General features: G+C 38.5%; 1 protein-coding gene across 3 annotated transcripts; it reads right to left on the bottom strand.

Moving 5' to 3' along the window:
* On the bottom strand, positions 1-21,165 carry LOC123876855 (C2 domain-containing protein 5). 3 transcript variants are annotated; one of them, XM_045923231.1, is made up of 23 exons: positions 20,509-21,165; positions 18,200-18,359; positions 17,373-17,513; positions 16,697-16,857; positions 16,100-16,211; positions 15,410-15,476; positions 13,761-15,008; positions 12,079-12,278; positions 11,591-11,737; positions 10,896-11,055; positions 10,048-10,136; positions 9,257-9,380; positions 8,619-8,710; positions 8,179-8,294; positions 7,792-7,917; positions 7,358-7,448; positions 6,303-6,421; positions 5,285-5,386; positions 3,739-3,879; positions 2,968-3,153; positions 1,914-2,069; positions 1,208-1,312; positions 1-762 (listed from the first exon to the last, which is right to left on the bottom strand). In XM_045923231.1, the coding sequence occupies exons 1-23, from the start codon at positions 20,686-20,688 to the stop codon at positions 712-714; spliced, it is 4,074 nt and encodes a 1,357-aa protein (XP_045779187.1). In that variant the 5' UTR covers positions 20,689-21,165; the 3' UTR covers positions 1-711. The 3 variants fall into 3 exon arrangements, with proteins under 3 accessions (XP_045779187.1, XP_045779188.1, XP_045779186.1); XM_045923232.1 differs by lacking the exon at positions 13,761-15,008; XM_045923230.1 differs by having other exon boundaries at positions 12,079-15,008.
* Between the last annotated feature and the right edge of the window lie 262 nt (positions 21,166-21,427).

The raw sequence follows: 21,427 nt of genomic DNA on the forward strand, positions 1-21,427 counted from the left end.
ACTATTGTATGGAGTAAGTGAAGGAGAGAGCCCTGTTAAAGAATTATATAGTAAGTAACAAAAAATAATTCACCTAAGGAATTTTTCGATATTATGTAAAACTCATAGCCCATACTTAATTCATTTGAATCGGAATAATTTTCAACACATTTTTGTTGTTTCATACATATATTATTGTTTATCGGTAAGTATCGATTGCACCACAGCACTATCAAAGAGCACCACAGCACTATCAAAGAGCCGTAAAACACACGAAACGTGATTTTGGTCTCCAGGATTAAAAAATGGGCTACAGATAATATATTTTATATCTTTTATTGAGACTAAATTATATCGATTGTATGTTTGTTAGCGAGAAAATAGTCGATAGCTAGTCGCTTCCTGATTGTTGGTGGGACAAGGTGCTAAAGCAATTTTATGGTCGATATTACCAATTTTACTCACTAGCATGACAATAAAATATAGATTCCTAATTAAATGTTCTTTTTTTATCATTTGACGGCAAGTGTACGGGTGAAGTATTATTATATTTCTATGGTCTTGTAAGTAAAACTAAAATCTTATTGATAGGGCGTTTGTCACTAAAATTAAATAGTAACTCCATGGGCAGTTGAAGTAAAACAATCTTGTTTAAAAATATTTTCACTTACTATAGTAAATAACATTAATGTCTTACGATTTGAAGTAAAACTAAAATTAAAACCTTATAAATTAATACGTAATATGAACGACATCGCCGCCGACGGACAGAAGACACTGGCCCTGAAAATAAAAGCAAAAAATGGAAATTGTTATTTAAAAGAAATGTTAGGGTTCCGTACCTCAAAAGGAAAAACGGAACCCTTATAGGATCACTTTGTTGTCTGTCTGTCTGCCCGTCTATCAAGAAAACCTATAGGGTACTTCCCGTTGTAGGTAGGTAGGTCTTATAGCACAAGTAAAGGTAAAAATCCGAAAACCGTGAATTTGTGGGTACATCACAAAAAAAAATATGTATTCATGAACAAATAACTAAGTGTTTTCAATTTTCAAAAAAAGATAACTATACCAAGTGAGGAATCATATGAAAAGGCTTTACCTCTGTGTCTGTACATTCTAAAACAGAATTTTATTCATTTTTATGCGTAATAGTTTTTGATTTATCGGAACGGAACCCTCGGTGCGCGAGTCTGACTCGCACTTGGCCGGTTTTTTCTGCCTTCCTTACCTGGTTTTTGTGTGCATTGTTGTGTAGCAGCAGATGCGCGAGGTAGAGAGACGTCAACGCGTTGCCGCCCAGCGCCGCCGTGTACGCGCGGACAATCGCCAGCACCTACAAGATGAAATTGAACAGTACTAACACCCAACTACTACCCGCGATCTTCCAATAGATAGCGATAGATACTGTAAAACTATTAAAACTGTTTTTCTGTCGCTCGGTGTATTTTAACATTGTACTTCACACTAATATTATAAAGGCGAAAGTTTGTATGTGTGTGTGTGTGTGTGTATGTTTGTTACTCCTTCACACAAAAACCACTGGACGGATTTGGCTGAAATTCAGAATGGAGATAGATAATATCCTGGATTAGCACATAGGCTACTTTTTATCCCGGAAAATCAAAGAGTTCCCACGGGATTTCAAAAAACCTAAATTCACGCGGGCGAAGTCGCGAGCATCGGCTAGTTATTTATATTTATGAACTCAAAATGTTTTCCTCTTTCATTTGATATCCTTTGAAATCCTCCTTTGAAAAAAAAAAGCAAACTGAAGCTTAGATAGGCAGATGTAGCAGCGATCTCCGTAGCGAAACGACGGTCACCAAATTGAAGCTGAATGAAGGGATGAGTGAGTTTTCAGTATCTCTGCTACTATGTATGGAATTAAACACATTTTTACTATTTCATACAATATCAGTACATATAGATTTTACCTCGCAAGTGAAAGTGTGCAGGAATCCGCTAAGTCCGCCCAGTTCTCGGACGGCAGTGGTTTCTCTCACGAACAGAAGACGTAAGGAGCACACTCGCCGAGCGATCTTTGTTCCTTCCACTGTGCTTAATGTTGTTAGGGAGACTCGCCCAGCCGCCTGCGAATCAATTCACGTTTTTTTAACTAGACTAGCGACCCGCCCCGGCTTCGTTCAAGTACAATGTAGGTACTAATATAGTGTCAGTATGGTTATCTAAATATATAACTCAAAATTTAAAACCCTCCGACACAAAAACCTCCATAAGAAAACTAGAAAAGAGCTGATAACTTTCAAACGGCTGAACCGATTTTCTTGGATTATAGCTAAGAACACCTTTGATCAAGCCACCTTTCAAACAAAAAAAAAAACTAAATTAAAATCGGTTCATTCGTTTAGGCGCTACGATCTGTGTCTCTGTGTGTCTGTCACAGACAGATACACAGAGACACACGTTAAACTTATAATACCCCTCTTTTTGGGTCGGGGGTTAATAAAAGGAAAGGCTGACTGACTGATCTATCAATACACAGCTCAAATTACTGGACGGATCGGGCTAAAATTTGGCATGCAGATAGCTATAATGATGTAGACATCTGCTAGAATAGGTTTTTGAAAAATCAACCCCTAAGGAGGTAAATATTAACTCTTAAGGAGGTAAATAACAATAAGTCATTTTATTTCTGAGGTAAAAATATATTAGACCTATATGTTGGGGTTTCACACTCGATAATCGGGGGTTTCGAGGTGCTTGTCTTAGTTCATAGATTTTGCAGATGGCAGTAGATGGCTAAAACCATTACTAACTGGTCCACTATTTTTATCTTCCACCACTTCGGGCGTCACTTTCACCAACTGTTCCTCGTTCAAAGCGAAGATCTCCCTCTATTGTAGTGCCGTCCTTTTCTGCCCCGTTGCTGTAATTCACTTTCGAATGGTCGTAAAGGGCGATGGCTGTACCGGCTCCATACGTCATTACAGGTAGAACACACTCATTGAAGCTCACCCCATTACTTACCGGTCCATTATTCTTATCTTCCACCACTTCAGGCGTCACTTTCACCAACTGTTCCTCGTCCAAAGCGAAAATATCATCGTCTCCCTCTACAGTAGCGCCGTCCTTTTCTGCCCCGTTGCTGTGTTCTATTTTCGAAGGGTCGCAAAGGGGGATGGCTGTACCTGAGACTACTAGTTGAATTTCATCCTGAAAAAGTATTTCTTTTGATACAAAGAATATATGAAACGAATGAATATAACGTGTAAAAATGAAGTTTCAAGTTTCAATCTTGTCAGTTCTGCAATTCTTGATATGTAAATACATAATAATTGTTTAGAAATCTTTAAGTGTAGGTAAAAAAAAACACTATCATTAAAATTATAAACCAAAAATCTGATTTGATGCACTTTGGTCTTTCATTTTAAACAAAACCGGTTTTTAAATAATTAAAAAAACATGTGTGCAGGCATACACACGGTGAAAGTGAAACCTTCAGAAAAGTAAAAATTATATAGTAGACGTTGTGACTCCTATAATAATAATTTGTACGGTCGGCCTCAGAATACGAGTAGCACTTCCGCGAAACTATTGCATCAAAAACCTGTCACACTTATGACCTTTTTCTATTATATAAACACGCCACAAACACCTAACGCATGTGCATAACCGTGCCACGCGGATATGATTATTAAGATGCTAAACGACTTACGGCCTTTGTCTGTGCATCTTGTATAGATGTAGGTCTTTGATGCAACAACTTTTGAATGTTCTAATAAATATAAGTATACTTACTTCAGGCAGTTCCAACTGGAAGGAAGGAGCGGCAAGGGCAGCTGGCTGAAGCCGCCTCAGTTTGTACGCAGCACCAGTCAACGCGCTCGCCACTAGTCGTTCTGCTCCCGACCCTTGGGACCCTAGGCGGGCTCGCCAGACCTAGAAATTATCATCTCTCAGTTTTGGCGTTACAGTGGAAAATACATACATACGCTCGGCCTCAGAATTCGAGTAGCGATTCCGCGAAACTATTGCATCAAAAACCTGTCACACTTATGACCTTTTGCCACATGCCACACACACCTAACGCATGTGTATAACCGTGCCACGCGAATATGATCATTAAGGTGCTAAACGACTTACAGCCTTTGACTGTATGATAGTCTGCTAAAATCATGACAACCATCATCAAGGGATTAAAATACAGTGTATACTATATATTGCGAACTTCTATCTAACGAGAAACTCCTTAGAACGTAGAAATTGCTAAGGTTCGTTTGGTTTACATTGTTACCCCTATATTGAAACATTCTATATAGCGTACCAACCACTCTCCATAACGAAACAATACGTCATTATTTAGACCCCAATAAACATTAATTTCACTGACCTTAAACACCACACTGATATAGAGTCGTAAATATTTCTTATGAATTCAATTGTTTGTTGTGATTCAAATTAAAAAAAAAAAAAAAATTTTGTTCAATTGAACTCTTACAGTACTTTTGAATTGTCAAAAAGATCTACCACTGGTTCGAATTGCCTAGCATGTATTTACTTACTGTACGTGCTAACGACTTATTCATAAAATTCGTTAATCAAAAACTCATAATACCGCAATAAATTCGCCTTCAATTTCGCTATGTAGAGTGTACATGTAGATTGTAAACGTTTTTCCATAATGGACAAATAACTTAGCGCAAACAGCAGTTAGAGCCTCAATAGCTCAACGGTTGAGGAGCGGACTGAATTTCGAAAGGTCGGCGGTTCAAACCCCACCCGTTGCACTATTGTCGTACCCACTCCTGGCACAAGCTTTACGCTTAATTGGAGGGCCGGGGAAAAGGGAGTGTTAGTCATGATTAGCATGGCTAAAAAAAAAGCGGCACAAAACTTAAGAGTGTTAAGATCCATATGCCCAGAGATAAGTCCAGCAGTGGACATCCATCAGACGATGAAGAAGAAGAAGAAGAAGAAGAAAAACTGTTTATTTGGTACCAACAATAACTTAAAATAAATAAAATATAAAATGGGACGCGTGGTGTGCGGTGCCAAAATGGACTCCACTTAGCATTTGCTGCGCCTGTGTGGGGAACGCAGGCACAGCGCTGGTCTTCCGTGAAGCCAGAAGTTTCGGACGGTAACTACCTATAGGATGCAATATACAAAATACAAATACAATACAAAATAAATAATGTGGTTAGTAGATATAGGGTTAGTACAATAATTTAATGATAAAGTAGGTATATAATAAAATAAAGTAGAATAAAGATGTGGGAGGACCTGAACTACGCGCCTTCCTCACCCTTTTGCTGACGCAATAACAAGTGAGATATACACATACCTGCATAAAAGCGTGCGGCGGCGCGGCGGGCGCGGGGCGTAACATACTCGTGAACACTTGCATGTGACTGCGCCGGATCGCCAATGCTTTTGCGGTCTCCACCTGAACATACATACAAACATTTTTTAACCCCCGACCCAAAAAGAGTGGTGTTATAAGTTTGACTTGTGTATCTGTGTATCTATGTATCTGTCTGTGGCATCGTAGCTCCTAAACTAATGAACCGATTTTAATTTGTTTTTTTTTTTTGTTTGAAAGGTGGCTTGATCGAGAGTATTCTTAGCTATAATCCAAGAAAATTGGTTCAGCCGTTTGAAAGTTATCAGCTCTTTTCTACCTTCACTTGTCGGGGGTGTTATAAATTTTTAATTTACACTTATTCATCATATCTATTCGAAAAACGAAAATTTGCTTTAGAGGATAGCCAACCAAATACAATTTTGTTTTTATGGAGTTTGAGCTTTCTTTCGCATTGGCTCACGTTATGTTATGTTATGATTGGTTCGCGTTGTATGTGGAATTGTTAAAATGTATCCCATCACTCTTATCACACTAATATTATAAAGGCGAAAGTTTGTATGTGTGTGTGTGTGTGTGTGTGTGTTTGTGTGTATGTTTGTTACTCCTTCACGCAAAACTACTGGACGGATTTGGCTGAAATTTGGAATGCAGATAGATAATATCCTGGATTAGCACATAGGCTACTTTTTATCCCGGAAAATCAAAGAGTTCCCACGGGATTTCAAAAAACCTAAATCCACGCGGGCGAAGTCGCGGGCATCGGCTAGTAATATTATAAATGCGAAAGTTTGTGTGTATGTGAGTATGTTTGTTACTCTTTCATGTAAAAAGTACAGGACAGATTTGGCTGAAATTTGGAATGGAGATAGATAATATCCTGGATTAGCACATAGGCTACTTATATCTCTGAAAATCAATGAGTTTCCACGGGATTTTAAAAAGCCTATATCCACGCGAATGAAGTCGCGGGCATCAGCTAGTAACTCATATAACTCACATCTTCCGCTTCGTCCAACTCTAGCACGCACGCGTCTTTGTCTGCACACAGGTCTAGTACTGGCGCTTCATCACCTTCGATCTCTGGCAGCACTCCGTTTGTGCTGTGCTCCTGTGATCCTACAAACAAATACCAATTCAATTCAATTCAATTTCATTTATTTTGAAAAACCATACCATTTATCATTTACCATTTTGGAAAAAAGGTAAATGATGGGACACGATATTATATAAGACTAGCCGATGCCCGCGACTTCGCCCGCGTGGATTTAGGTTTTTGAAATCCCGTGGGAACTCTTTGATTTTCCGGGATAAAAAGTAGCCTATGTGCTAATCCAGGATATTATCTATCTCCATTCTAAATTTCAGCCAAATCCGTCCAGTAGTTTTTGCGTGAAGGAGTAACAAACATACACACACACACACACACACACACACACACATACAAACTTTCGCCTTTATAATATTAGTGTGATACGAATATTATATCTCAATATTTAAAAATCCGGTCAAGTGCGAGTCGACCTCGCACACGAAAGATTCCGTACCATCGTACCAAATATTTTAACATTTTTATGTGCATACTGTAAGTTAATGACAACAGCGCCATCTATATGTGATTTAGTAAATTAATTTTTTTGAACACATTTGATTTTTGACACCCTCACCGGCGCAACTTGTTGGTGAAGATGAGGACGCAAGCATTATTGGACTTGACAATACCCAGACCCAACACAACTGAGACCTCGAGGCCCTAAGGCGAGAAGGCAGGCCTTAACCGACAACGGCTTAAAGAACGTTACCGGGGAAGCCACCCTCGTCTTGACTTAGGTCAAACAGAGAAGACTCCGCTGGTGTAATTCGTTTTTTTGTGATGTAACGTTCTGGTACGATGCCGGGTAGAAACCAAAGGTGTATGTATTCCAGGTTAGCCCGCTTCCATCTTAGACTGCATCATCGCTTACCACCAGGTGAGATTGCAGTTGACTGGAACTAACTTGTGCCTAAAAAAAAACAAGATACAGATCAATGTTTTGGTGGTTGTTTAAAACTTACCTAGGTCGTATCCGTTCGCTGTTTTGTTGGCTGTAAACGTGTCCCACAGCGCCTTTTGTATTTCTATTGCGTTCTTATCATTCTCTGAGGCCTGCAGAAAATTAAAATTTACATACGAGTTAAACTTTTAAAGCTAACATAACTGAAAAATAATAATATTCAAAAGTACTTTTAACTATAGAAATCGCACACCCTAATATTTTAGTAAAACGTGAAGCCAGAACAAAGTTTTATGGTTTAAAACACAGAGAGACTGTCTGGAGTGGCAAGTGGCTCAGTTTTAAAACCACTAATATATATTTGTTATTATAATTTATTTTTTTAATCAACTTTGAACCAGTTACTCAACGATCTGTTCTGCTGTTCGTATATGGCCGGTCTTATATTTACATTATAGATGTTTGTTTAATAGAAAGCAGAAATATTGAACTTACTTTAATTCTGGGCGGAGTGGGCGGCGGCAGCGCACCCAACCGCACTGCGGTTCCACTGGCTAGCGCCATAACGCAGCGCTCGCCTATCGCGATTTGCGTCTGCAGTGCGAATATTGCGTTTGCGCCCTACAACATAATTAATCACTAAAATTGTTATGTGTTTGTGTTACAAGAGGCCAAAGTGAGGGTTTCTAAAGTAGAATCCTGAGCGTAGCGAGGAATTCAAAATACGCCGCCCGAGAATAGAAGATAATAGAATCAAGATAATAGAATAGAAAGATCAACTAACAACTGACAAAAACATGATTTTACTATATGTATTTCAACGTTTATTAAAAGGAGTAGTCAAGTTTTAGTATTGAACTTTATCTTGCTGTTCATTTCTACCTGCATCCTCAGTTTGGCCAGTAGCAGCTTGTGCAGCTCATACTCCAGGAAGGGCAGCTGGTCGGACAAGTCCCTTGCACCTGCCTCCGCGCCCACCGCCCTCCGACAACGCGCCGCTACAACATAGGAAACGTAATTTTTAAATAACTTTTAACTACATATCAAAAATTGCGAAACCGGCAGGATTCGAACCTGCGTCTGATGATTTCACTTTGCCGTTTTTGGCTAAAACATCTTGAATCTCAAGCGAAATTCATTCACCTGGCATCTCTCAGGGTGAGGAACAGTTTTTTTTCTAGTAGTTCTAGTAGTAGTTTAAAACTAGGCTCTTAAGACTAGTTCAGACTACTTTAGTATTTTAGTCGAGTAGCGTGTACGAGATACGCGCATTTGTTATAAAACCCTAGAAATATAGGTACCACTAATAAGTAGTTACTTACCGACGGCAGTGAGTGTAACAGCTTTGGCGTAGGAAGTGAGTCGGTTGGGCTTCGCGCACGTTGCTAGAAGCACGGTTGGCACGCGCGCTCGCCTAAAAATGGACCATTGAGAATTAAAAAAAAACCGGCCAAGTGCGAGTCAGACGCGCGCACCGAGGGTTCCGTACTCGGGTATATTTTCCGACATTTCGCTCGAGAAATCAAAAACTATTATGCATAAAAATAAACAAAAATCTGTTTTAGAGAGATGTACAGGTAAAGCCCTTTCATATGATAATATCCCACTCTGTATAGTTATCTTACTTTGAAAATTTAAACACATTTTAATTATTTTTTTGTGATGTAACCTAACCGCAAATTCACGGTTTTCGGATTTTTTCCTTTACTTGTGCTATAATATACCCTGACCTGCCAAATTTCATGATTCTAGGTCAACGGGAAGTACCCTATAGGTTTTCTTGACAGACACGACAGACAGACACACAGACAGACAACAAAGTGAACCTATAAGGGTTCCAATTTTCCTTTTGAGATACGAAACCCTAAAAATGGCCGAGTAATATTGGAAGGACGAGCCAAAACATAGACAATCATTAGAAACACGCCTTCTATGCTTTGTCGTTCACTGGATAGCATACCTGCATCCGCCACAAGTGGATAGCTCAGCGCGATAAGGCCCTGCTCCCGGAGAGTAAGGCACGTGCGCGATGGAGCACGGCTCTATTTCACATTCGTCTAACGCGTTTCTTGAACCGGTCGTCACTGAAAAAAATATAATCTTTAATGAACACTGTAAAACCATATTTTAATTCGAGAAACCAAAAGCTTAATTTGCTATAATCCGCTAAACCAGACAAAAACCCAGTGGTTTTGGGGTTTGTATGGTGCTGCGTGGTGGTGGTGCATATTGCTTGCTTGGTGGCTGGCTTTTCCTATCTGTTTAGCAGTGGGAGGACGGGCGGTGCGTATCGCATGCTGCACCATACAGAATTGTCTGGTTTAGCGGGTTATAGCAAATTATATAAGCTATTCGTTCCTTGTAACGCCTGTCTCTATACAACATATTTTAATTAACAAAAATGTTTGAAATAAATTATTCAAAACAAGAACAGCTATTGAAGAGAAACCAAACAAAAACTTGTAAAGTGTGCGAGTCCGATTCACGCTTGACTGTTTTTTTCCAGATACAAGTTAGCTCATAACTGCAATCTCACGTGGTGGTAAGTGATAATGCAGTCTAAGATGGAAGCGGGTTAACCTGGAAGGGATATGGCAGTTTTTATTAAACCCATACTTCTTTGGTTTCTACACGGCATCGTACCGGAACGCTGAATCGCCTGGCGGCACGGCTTTGCCGGTAGGGTGGTAACTAGCCACGCCCAAAGCCTCCCGCCAGACAAATCACTAAAATAAATTAAAGCATACTCACATAGGGAAGGTTCCTCGAGTGTTGAGAAACCACAGTCCAAATTAATGACAGCAGCTGTGCCCGACGCGGAGAGAACGCACACGTCCTCCCTACGGAACATTCAATCATATTTACGTACCGGATGTAACCAGAACACTAGCAAAGACTTAGCGTTATTATTATACTGCTTTAAAACAATCCAATGCCAATAACTTTTGCCTTATCTTGTAGTTTTACTGATTTAGTATTTTTCGAACCTGCATTGTATAGCGTGCAAAACTCGGGTTATTGCCCCTCCTACGACGCGGCATTAACTTCGACAGGCCTATTTATGGAACGTTCGTTGACCTCTAGCGTCAGTCAGATGTTTTATTTGCAATATGTGTGAACTTTTAAAAAAGACTTAGTATCTTAAAAAGTATCTTATCAGTAATCATCAGTACTATCACCTGTCTTCGTTTTTGCTAGCGTTCTGGTTAAGGTCTTTATAAAAGCCTTAAACGTAGTAATTCATAACGACGTTACTAGATGGCGCTACAGGTAGCTTCAGTCACTTACTATGAAGCCTGAACCGCGCTAACAAGGACTATATACAAGTTCCAAGATACACCGGTTTGACCAGCCGGTTCCGGAGAGTAACACCAGTTCCAAAGATCTTTATATTATAGACCCATTAAATAGGGACCAACCAAACTAATACATACTTAGGGTACTAACCATGTTCAAGCCAGTAGCCACTTATACGGATCAGGTTACCACTATGGTAAATACACTGATCTAGCGTTTACTGTGCCACGTGCAGGGTGATATGAGTATAGTTATAAGTATAGTATATTACTATAGTTCTACAGCAATAAACTCCTGCTTACCGAACAGCCGCTCGTTCGCTATAGGCCAACACAGCTGTGCAACGCAATGCGCGCGCGTGCGCACGCAGTTCCGTGCGTAGTTCCGCCCACCACGCCGCGCGCGCCGGACTCTCCCCGCCCGCGTCTACTAGTTTGACTGATCTAGCGCATACTGTGCCACCTGCAGAGATAGGATGAGTTTTTACAACTCGACTACGTTCATGGACTTTGAGTAGTGTAACATAGTTAACGTTGATGTTTAGGGATCATCCGAATAGACCGGCTCGGAAAGCATCAGCGAGTGTTTTTTTTTTAGAGTGGATGTCGCGAAGTGGAAGTCGAGGCGGTTGTATTCATTCAGAGCACACAAACAGAGCCACAAAAGAGTAGTTAAGGCTGCTCTTAAAGTTTTTACATTAGTGCTCGCATTTGGAGCATTCTCAATAAACAAATGTAATGTAAAAATAAACCCTTCTTCTCTCTGGGCTGGTTTCCGCACTTAAACGTTTCCGTCTGTTGTGCGTGAAAAACAAAATAAACCCTATTCCAATGCTGTAAAATCCATTTTACTACAACACCATTGTGTTTCGATGTTGGAAATCTATCAACGTTGGCGAGACACGCAAACTTATGCTAAAAGTAATTTTCTTGTTGATAAAGTTTATATCGGATTAAAGTATTTGAATGTGTGTACTGTATATGTAATATGTATGTACCTATGTGAACGATGAATCCGGGAGGATATTCTGTCATGGTGAGGAAGGGGTACTCCAGCATTTCCAGGTTATTGCTGTTCATGGAAGGCCTCAGTATGGCGCCCCCACCGCTACCTGGGATCCCCGCTAACGCGTTCAGAGAGCTGCCTAAAATTGGTAAGTTGGTAAAAAATTAACAAAAATCGGTCTAGTGCGGGTCGGAATCGCACACGAAGGGTTCCGTACAAATAATAACACTTAAATTTTTTCTTGAATTTTCATGGCGGCCATTTTGTAATTTTTATTATTTATTGTTATAGCAGCAATACGTTCTGTGAAAATTTCAACTCTCTACTTATTACGTTTCACGCAATACTGCTCGCTGTCTGACAGAAAGACAGAGGACGGACAGCGGAGGCTTAAAAATAAGGTCTCGTTGACCATTTGGGTACGGAACCCTAAAAAGTAAAAATAATATTTGTTAGCTTCCAATTCCAATTAAAACTTACCTTTAGGAGTAACGCTGAGATCGGAGTCCGAAGATCGTCTGTGTATACCCAAGGGAGTGGACGACGAATTTAATGAAGCATTCTGGACTGTTACGCTCCCAACCGGCTCCTTGCCTCCATAAGACTCATGCCTCGCGTGCCTTGGAGATCCCTTGTCCTTGTCACACCTCTCCTTCTCCCTATCCCGCTCTCGCTCGCTCCTGTCAACACCGCACGCTGCATGCGAGTTACAACACACGCTAACACCGTTAGTACTATCTTTATCCACTCCTTCTACATCTAAGCTCTCACTTCTATCTATACTGCTTTCCGGCAGTGATGGGATGGTCTCTAAGGGTGATCCGCTAAGAATGGGATGGAAATGCTGTAACACGGGCGCGTGGGTTAGTTTGCATGGAGTGATACTAGAATCTTTATCCTTGGACATTTTACACGACACCGTATCATCTGTAGAGTGGATACTGTCTTGACGAACTAATTTACGGTCTTTCTTTTCGCTTCCTCTCTCATTATCAGGCCTTTCAGTATGTGTTTTTTCGTTGCCCGGCAATTTTACATCTTTTTTATCGCTTGCTTCAAGTTGCTTGTCTTCTCCTGTGAGATCTTTTCCTTCATTCAATTTAGTCCCGTCTGTCTCAGGGTTTTTATTAAGTGCTTTGACATCTTTTTCTTCCGAGAAAAACTGCTTATCTTTAGCTTTAGTTCCATCAGGAGTTGTTGGCAACAATAAAGACTGGACTTTATCCATTAACATCGTCTCCATAGCAGAATGAACAAGTCCTTTAGATTCTATTATTGCTCCTTCTACTTTAGATTTAATAGGTACATGCGCAGCGTGATGTTTATGTTGTGAACTTTCATCTTTTTTAAATTTTTCATTGACGTCATCGAAAAATTTCGTATCTTTGCCTTTAACAGGATCGGGAGTTGTCGGCAACATCAAAGATTCCACTTTGTCAATCAATACTGTCTCTAAGGCAGAAATAAACAAGCCTTTAGGTTTAGTTTCAGTTCCTTGAACTTTTTCTAACTTTTCATTGACGTCATCGAAAAATTTTCTATCGTCAGTTTTAGCCAGATTAGGACTTGTTGGTATCAATAGAGAGTCCACTTTATCCATTAAAATAGTCTCCATGGCAGTATGAACAAGACCAACAGACTTATGTTTAGCATGCTGTTTCTTAAAGGATCTTTGTTCGTGGAAATGATGTTCATCTTTGAACGATGGACCGCTCAAAGACGACCTTGAAACTGGTTCTGAACCTATGTACATGAAAGCCTTAGACCCTACATGCTCATCGCTTCTATGGAGTTGGTTCATTGAGGTGAAACCATGTTTATCTAGACTGAGCAAATCTGTATAGGACAAAAAGGGGGAACCTAAAACTGTATCACTAGGAGCCCTAGATGTAACATCGGAAGCAGACGAGGGTTGGCTTATAGCGGTTTTAGGATCTACGTGCTTTTTCTTCGGTAGTAACGAATAATGAGATAAACTTTTAATCATGCTGTTTTTGGAAATTTTCGACAGTTGTCGCTTGATTTTTCTCGAGGATCGGTATATGAATCCTTTCTTTTCTACGGGGGATGAAGGTGCGCTTACACTTTTTTGAGCCTTTTTATGTGCAAAGGGGTTATGGAGTTTGAGATGGTGAGAACTATTAGATGTTGTGGGTACACACGTTGAATTTCCGGCTTCGGTGTTTGCTTTCTCTTTGTCAATAATTTTTTTATCCACGTCCACATTTGTACCAGATGTTGAACCATAGATACCGCGTTCGAAGTTTTTGAAATTATCATCAATCGGTTTTTTATCATTAGTTTTTTCAATGGTCAACCGATCCAATATGATTGGTTTTCTTTTCACTTCAGCCATAAAGTTTGCATTGCCGAGCACAGACTGAATTACAGAAGTAGTAGTTTCCATTTGTTCTTGATCGCTTTTCATGTCATAACTTTCATCATCCTCGTCCGAAGATGAATAAATCTCTGAACTATCAGCCGACAGAGCGGAAGACACTGAGCCGTAGAAATCATTATCTCCAGGTGGCTTGAGAAAATTTTCATTCCTCGAGACCATGGGACTAGTTGGACATGATTCGGATATTTTTCTTTCTGTTTGAACAGTTTCGTCGCTTTTAATGTTTTCTAATGAACCGCAGTGTATTTCTGGCATATTTTTTTGCTCACTTTCTTTTTTCATAGCTGATTGAGGCCTTGTTTTATCGTCATCAGAAATGGCTACATTCGGCTCAGATTCACTAGTTCTTCTCAAAGTGGAACAAGGTGAGTTTTCAGAGTCTTGACTTTCTGTAATGCAAGCGAGGCTTGTTTGAGCATGTATCACTGAACGAGCGAGTATAGAAGCCATGCCAACACCGTCATCTTCTGTGGTTTCATTTATGATCTTTGGCATTTTCAGTTTCTTAATCTTTTTTATCTCCTTTTTAATATCTGATATAGATATGCGGGACGTTTCTGATGAAGTAGATTTAAGAGAAATTGTATCATCTTGTATATCAGGTTTAGACGAGCGTTTATTAAACTTTCTCGAGAACAGATTGTCTTTTATCTTTTTTATTTTTTTCAATGGGTTAATTGAATCTGGTGGTTCTGGTCGGTTAAGTAATTTGTCGAGATCGATTTGATCTTCGGAAAGATGTCTTAGGCTTTTTTGCGCTACGTAATCATCTTGGTATATAGAAAGATCTCCAGTGTAACTTTTTGCAGTTGTTGCTGCTTTTGTTTGACTTTCGAGGCTTTTTTCATCGTCGTCAAAATTTTCTGGGTCATCCAAGAGAAGCGGAACTTTCGGATTTAAAATGCTCACGATTCTCATCAACTCTTCTTGGTGGGATTGATAGTATTCGTGAAGATCTGTGACACTTTCTTCGTCTGTCGCTAAAATGTCCAAGACTTTTTTTAATTGTCTACGTTTTTAGTTTCAAGGATGATGACAATGCGAGAGCAACAACGCAAACCATGCAAACACATATTCATGAATATATTTGTTAAACTTTTATAATTTTGTGTTATAATAAATATAATAGACAACATCGAGTTATAAATTATAATTACTAATATCTATTAAAGGTAACATTGTATAATTCAGAAAAAAAATCACTGGGCAAAATTCATCGAAAACTATTTGTTGAGTATAAAACTGGGGATCAAAATTTTCATTAGGACTCTTAGCTGAAGTTTTTTAATAAAATCAATTTTTAGTTGTTTTCGAAAATATTTGTTTTAAATTTCTCAGTTCTTGTATTACTTTTTTACAGTTAGTCTCAAAAATGTCAATAAATTTTCAAAATTCTGATATTATACTCACTGTTGTGTGCAAGTAATATTAACTGGTACACTCGGAGTAGGTAGTGGAGTTATGCTGACAGCGGTACCTTTAGACAAGTTTTAGATTTAGACTAGTATTTCACCTAAAGATTTAATGAAAAAAATCTCAGTAGACAATCAATTTGGTACTAATTAACCTTGGAATTTTGCTTGAACCCATAAACAGACAAAGGTTTCCAACCAAAGATTTGATTCATCGCTTAGTGGCGGCAACGTAGTTCATTTTAATCCATAATATTATAAATGCGAATGTAAGTCTGTCTGTCTGTTACTTTATCGCGGCCCATCTTTTTAACCGATTTTGACGAAAGGCACAGTGATAGCTTGCATCTCGGATAAGAATTTCCCCAGGATTTTTCAAAACCCTAAATTCTGAGGAACGAAATCATGGGCATCATCTAGTCTATACTATACTATACCTACATATATAGCATAGTATAGTATAGTGATAATATAGACTACATATACTATACTATTATAACAAAATAAAGTTTAAAAGTTGGTTTGTATATTTTGAAAATACTTTCACCAGTAGAAAGCTACATTTTTCCTGAGTGACACAGGCTATATTTATTTTATTAAAAAAAAATTAGAGATCCCTACGAAAATTGTAATAAGCTACCCATGCAAAGGGATCTTATTTTGGAAGACCATTAAATAAATAAGTTACCAATAGCTCTTGCCACGACACCCGCTTCGCCTTCTAAGTCGAAATCCTGTTGGTAGCCCACGACCGCGTTAGCTCCCAACTCAGCCGCTTTGAGACCCACAAGACGTTGTACCTGGGCAATAATTTACATTATAGTAACTAGAGCACCACGAAGGAACAATCAAACATATACAAAGTTAATTTTAGTTATGTTAGATTTCGATAAAGCGAATAAGCAATGAAAAGAGTAACAGACAAACTTACTTTTGTATGTATGAACTTTTAATAAGGATTTTTCAAAAATAACCTGTTTTCTCCTCCATCTTTCTACTATTGTAACGCAAAGCATCGCCAAGGTCTGCACCCGTACGTAGTCGACATTTCACGGATACGTACGAAGCGTATTGCCTCCTCGTTTCTAATTCGAACCGCTAGCAAATAATATGGCCATCAGTTTTTCCAGCATCAGTTTTCACCTCCCATTTTAATATTGGCACCTTGAAGCCAAGAGTAAGGCGTTTTCTAGGCAAGCGCGCTCCAGCTTAGGCTGCATCATCACTTATCAGCAGGTGTAATTGCAGCTAAGCGCTAGTCTATAAATTAAAAAAAATACCTCACCTGGTTGCTGAGGTTGATGAAAGCGACCTGGCGAGCCTCGTTGGAGGCGCGCGGAGTTCTGATCTTGTCGATCCACTGGTACTCTGGGTCGTCATTGACTATCAGCTCCTCCACGAAACCGTGTATGGCCGTTGCTCTATACCCGGGGGGTATCATGGGACCTTGAATTGGAATGTATTGTCATCATCATTTATCACACTAATATTATAAAGGCGAACGTTTGTGTGTACACATATGTGTATGTTTGTTAGTCTTTCAAAAAAAAGCTACCGGACAGATTTAGCTGAAGAATGAAGATAGATCATACTCTGGATTAACTACTACTTTTTATCCCGGAAAATCAAAGAGTTCCCAAGGGATTTCGAAAATCCTATTCACGCGGACGACGTCGCGGGCATCAGCTAGTGCATAATATGTTACACTCAAACACCCAAAAGCGCTCATTGAGCGAAACAAACGCCTTTTTAACTCTATTAGAGTTAGAATGGCGCGCGAGAAGTCATTTTGTATGGACTGTACCAAGACTTGTTCTGACTCTGTCTGTTTAAGTTATCTATCAACGCAGAGCCTAAACCAGACGGACAGAAATTAAAAGATGATTTTTAGTGTCATTTATGCCCTGGAGCGCATATTAAGGCGTAGGGCTATTTCTGGCGCAGTATCACGATGGACTTACAGTGAAAGAACTGTACGCCGCAGCTGGAGGTCTTGTACTTGTTGAAGTCTGAGAACAGCTCCACTTTGACGATGACGTTGAGCTCGCCGCGGATGCCGTGCATCGTGTCGAACACGGGGATCCAGCCTGACATCACCGCGCCTGGCGTAAACATAGATCGATTTTTAAAAGCTTTTTATTAATTTGACTTTGACAAGAAACAGTGACGATGACGGTGAAGCCATCTGTTTCTTGTCAAAGTCAACGGCATCTGAATATTATTGTAAATTGCACAATTGAAAAGAGCAACCGCCGAGTTTCTTGCTGGTTCTTCTCGGTAGGAACGGCATTCCGAACCAGTGGTAAATTATTTGACGATTCAAAAGCACTTGTAAAAGTTTATTTGAATAAAAATCTATTCTATTCTATTCTATTCTATTCTATTCATCGTACCGAAACGATATGGGTTATGGGTTTAATGACACTGCCAAACCTTCCATTTAACTGTATGATCACATATACTACCTAAACGAGATCGCAGTCAACAGTTAACTTGTCACAGAATAAAAAATGATATTTAACATTGTAAGTAGTCTATTTTTCTTTGTAAGAAAACATTATAGTCCAATCACTTGTTAACAGTTTCTTATTCCTTCTGTGGAAACTGACATCGATGATCTGATTTGGCATTTTTCACCTCTCTGTTCAGCAGAGGTGCAAAAGCTTGACCACCTTGCCAATCGCGGCGTTGGCAGAATACGTGTCGTGATGCATGAGACGCATCTGCAGTGATTCATCTGGTTCATCATCATCCATCTGAGACAATGTGCCTTGTGTGGTGGACTTACCTCCTGGCGGGCCAGCGGTGCCATTAGCATTGTTTGCCTCTCTAGCCAGTAGAGGCGCCAGGCTGATCACCACCTTGCCAATCGCGTCGTTCGCGGAGTACGTGTCGTGATCCATGAGACGCAGCTGCAGTGGCTCATCTTGCAGCTCGGATTCATCCACCTGAGACAATAAATCTAAAAATAAACACTACTTATTCTTATTCTTATTCTTATTCTTAAAAGTAAGTATGTTTAAAAAGAAAAATCCTGGCTCACTGACAGACTCCAACCCAAATCTTCAACAACCAGCCCAAATCTTTGTACCTACCTAAAAAGCTGAAAGAGGGTTGAATATTTTAGTGTAGAGCCTGGCCATTCTTTTTTAAACCTGCATTACTCCATTATTGGCATCAATACAAACAAGTATTGTATGAGACATAGAGTGTCATGTTTCTGAGATATAAGCAATCAAAGTTGTACTGGTGGCTAGATTGTTGTAATGAGGATGGATTTTCAAAAACCTAAACCAACAAGGATGGGAATCATGGGCATCGTCTCGTACACAACAAATGAATTTGAATTTGACTAACTTTAAACAGATTGTCATCTGTTTAAAGTTAGTTTAGTTTTACAATGTTTCAAAACTGGAAATAATAAACAAACATATATATAGATATAAATATATATATATATATATAGATACAGATATAAACATATATAATATATGTATAGTCAGTCATACAACAACTGTAGTCAATAGTCATTTAACAGCAGACGGCGGCCAGACATAGTGTATTTTTAGTCTGCATGTCAGCAATATGAACTTGAAATTTAGCCAAAAGATGAAGTTATGATAATAGCTAACAAACATTGTACAATTTGTAAAATACAGGTTTTGAAAAGGTTAATATCAAGAATATTAAGTAAAAATATATATTTACAATTTAATTTATTGTTTAGTATTACTCAATAATTTCTTTTAAGACAAAATATTCTTAGTTACAAGGAAATTGATGATCTACATAAAAGGCAAACTAGACACCATAATAAGCTTGCAACTCCTAAGCTTTGCCTCAAGAAAACCTCTATAATTATGTGAATTATCTATTTGCTGTTTCCATATTTGCACCAAATATATATAGCTTTGACTGTACCTAACAAATTTGGATAACAAGATAAGTCAATTATAATAATTAATGAATGTTAACCATGAAAAAAGGCAGATAGATAATTACTTAATTAAATTATTATGATTAGATGACTATATACTATGTTGATTTTCAACATGTTATTTGATTTTGGTTTACAAAATTAAGGACTTACTTAGTAAAAAATTTTCAAAAGAAAAATAAAACCGACTTCAAAAACCAAAAACACTAAAAAGTAGAAAATAATTTTTGTTTAGCTACACATGTAATGTACCTAGGTATGAAGTCGAGCGAGCATATTAAAACAAAATTAGAAATCCAAGAGTGAAGCTCGCCCGACTTCATACCTAGATACATTACATGTGTAGCTAAACAAAAATTATTTTCTACTTTTTAGTGTTTTTGGTTTTTGAAGTCGGTTTTATTTTTCTTTTGAAAATTTTTTATTTCACAATTTTTAGTGGCCCCACTGTACTATAATATGCTATGCCCAGTTAAAACCCTACTGTTTACTAAGCTATTACAGTGATCGCGAGCAATTTGCTCTTATCCATTGAGGAGTTCTGTTCTCCATCTCCGAAGATATTCATCGGATCTTCACCAAATTTATATGGGACCACCTGCACAGTATACCCTTTCAAACAAAAAAAAAATTTTCCAAATCGGTCCAGGGGTCTTTGAGTAATCGGGGAACATACATAAAAAATATAAAAATAAAAAAAAAAAAAAAAAAAAAAAAGATCCCGACGAATTGAGAACCTCCTCCTTTTTTGGAAGTCGGTTAAAAAGTGTATTAGAAAAAAGTATGATTTTTTTAGTTTTAAAAATTGGAATAAAAAATACCTACTCTTTTTATTATAATTGGCAGACTTCACACATCTCTGAAAACATGGAGAACTTTCAGGTGTTCAGATTTCCTCAAGATGTTTTCCTTCACCATTATAGCAAGTGTTGAACTCTAAAAAATTAGAGGTGCATGTATGGGATTGAATCCCCAATTTCTAGGATAGGAGGTAACATAAATTACTAGGCTGTCACAGTACTCTCAGAAATCAGATATACTTTACTAAGTACTTCTAAAAAGAGTTGATCATCATAGACACACTTTCATAAATAAATAGGTAGTTAAAAACATTTCCCTTCCATAGCCAGGTAAAAATCAAGTAACACACAACCTCATACCTCAAACCTGTACCATTCGGTGCTGCTCCACTGAGGGTTCAATGACTTCCGGCACACGTCTGTCTTGTGTGTTACTCCTCCGAACTTTATCTCGACAAAGGCGTCTGTAGTATCACTTGCCCTATCCATTACAGGCAAGTTACGACCCGCTAACACCTTTACCTTTATTTTACCAGGCATTTTTCTATTAAAACTTTATATTCCGCTAACTTTAACGTTAAATACACCTTAACTGTTAGCCTAATCGACAAAATTAACACATAATAACAGGTCCTAATTACAAAGAGAAATAAGTAAACTTTGATGAATCGAGCCAAATATATATGTGCACCCTATCATTTACTAGAATGAATCAAAAACCGAGGGATGATCAACTGTTTTGTTTGTTAAATTGGTTATATTATTGCTTAAAACACAAACTTTTTATAAAATCACACAAAAACGTCTCCTTCGCCGAAAACATTGTTCTAACCGCGACGCAATTTACGTTATGTATTATGTTTTTACACAATCACAACACCTAAGATGCTCTTTATTATGAAGAAAGCGAGCTGTATGTAAATTTCACCAATGTTTATTTATAGAATTGGAGTTTTAAAATTGTATGATTAAAAATAATTTTGAAATGCGAACAATCTTCTCTTCTCTTTTGAAATGCCAAATCGGTGATACCAAATGACATTGTGTCAACTGTCAAATGTTATTTTTTTTTTTTTTTTTTTTTTTTTTTTTCTTTAAATCTGGCTTTACTCTGATTAGCCAATGTCAAGTTTGTGATATTTTCAAGTTATTGAATTTATACAAGTATGGACTCCGTCTGCGCCGACGCCCGCCGAAATACGCGCGGCGCCCCTTTAGAGCGCTTTCCAGTCAGTTCCACCACCAAAAAACACCAACTAACACAAAAACCAGCCACTCT

Source organism: Maniola jurtina, chromosome 22 (genome assembly GCF_905333055.1).
Source record: "Maniola jurtina chromosome 22, ilManJurt1.1, whole genome shotgun sequence".
NCBI classification, from domain to species: Eukaryota; Metazoa; Arthropoda; class Insecta; order Lepidoptera; family Nymphalidae; genus Maniola; species Maniola jurtina.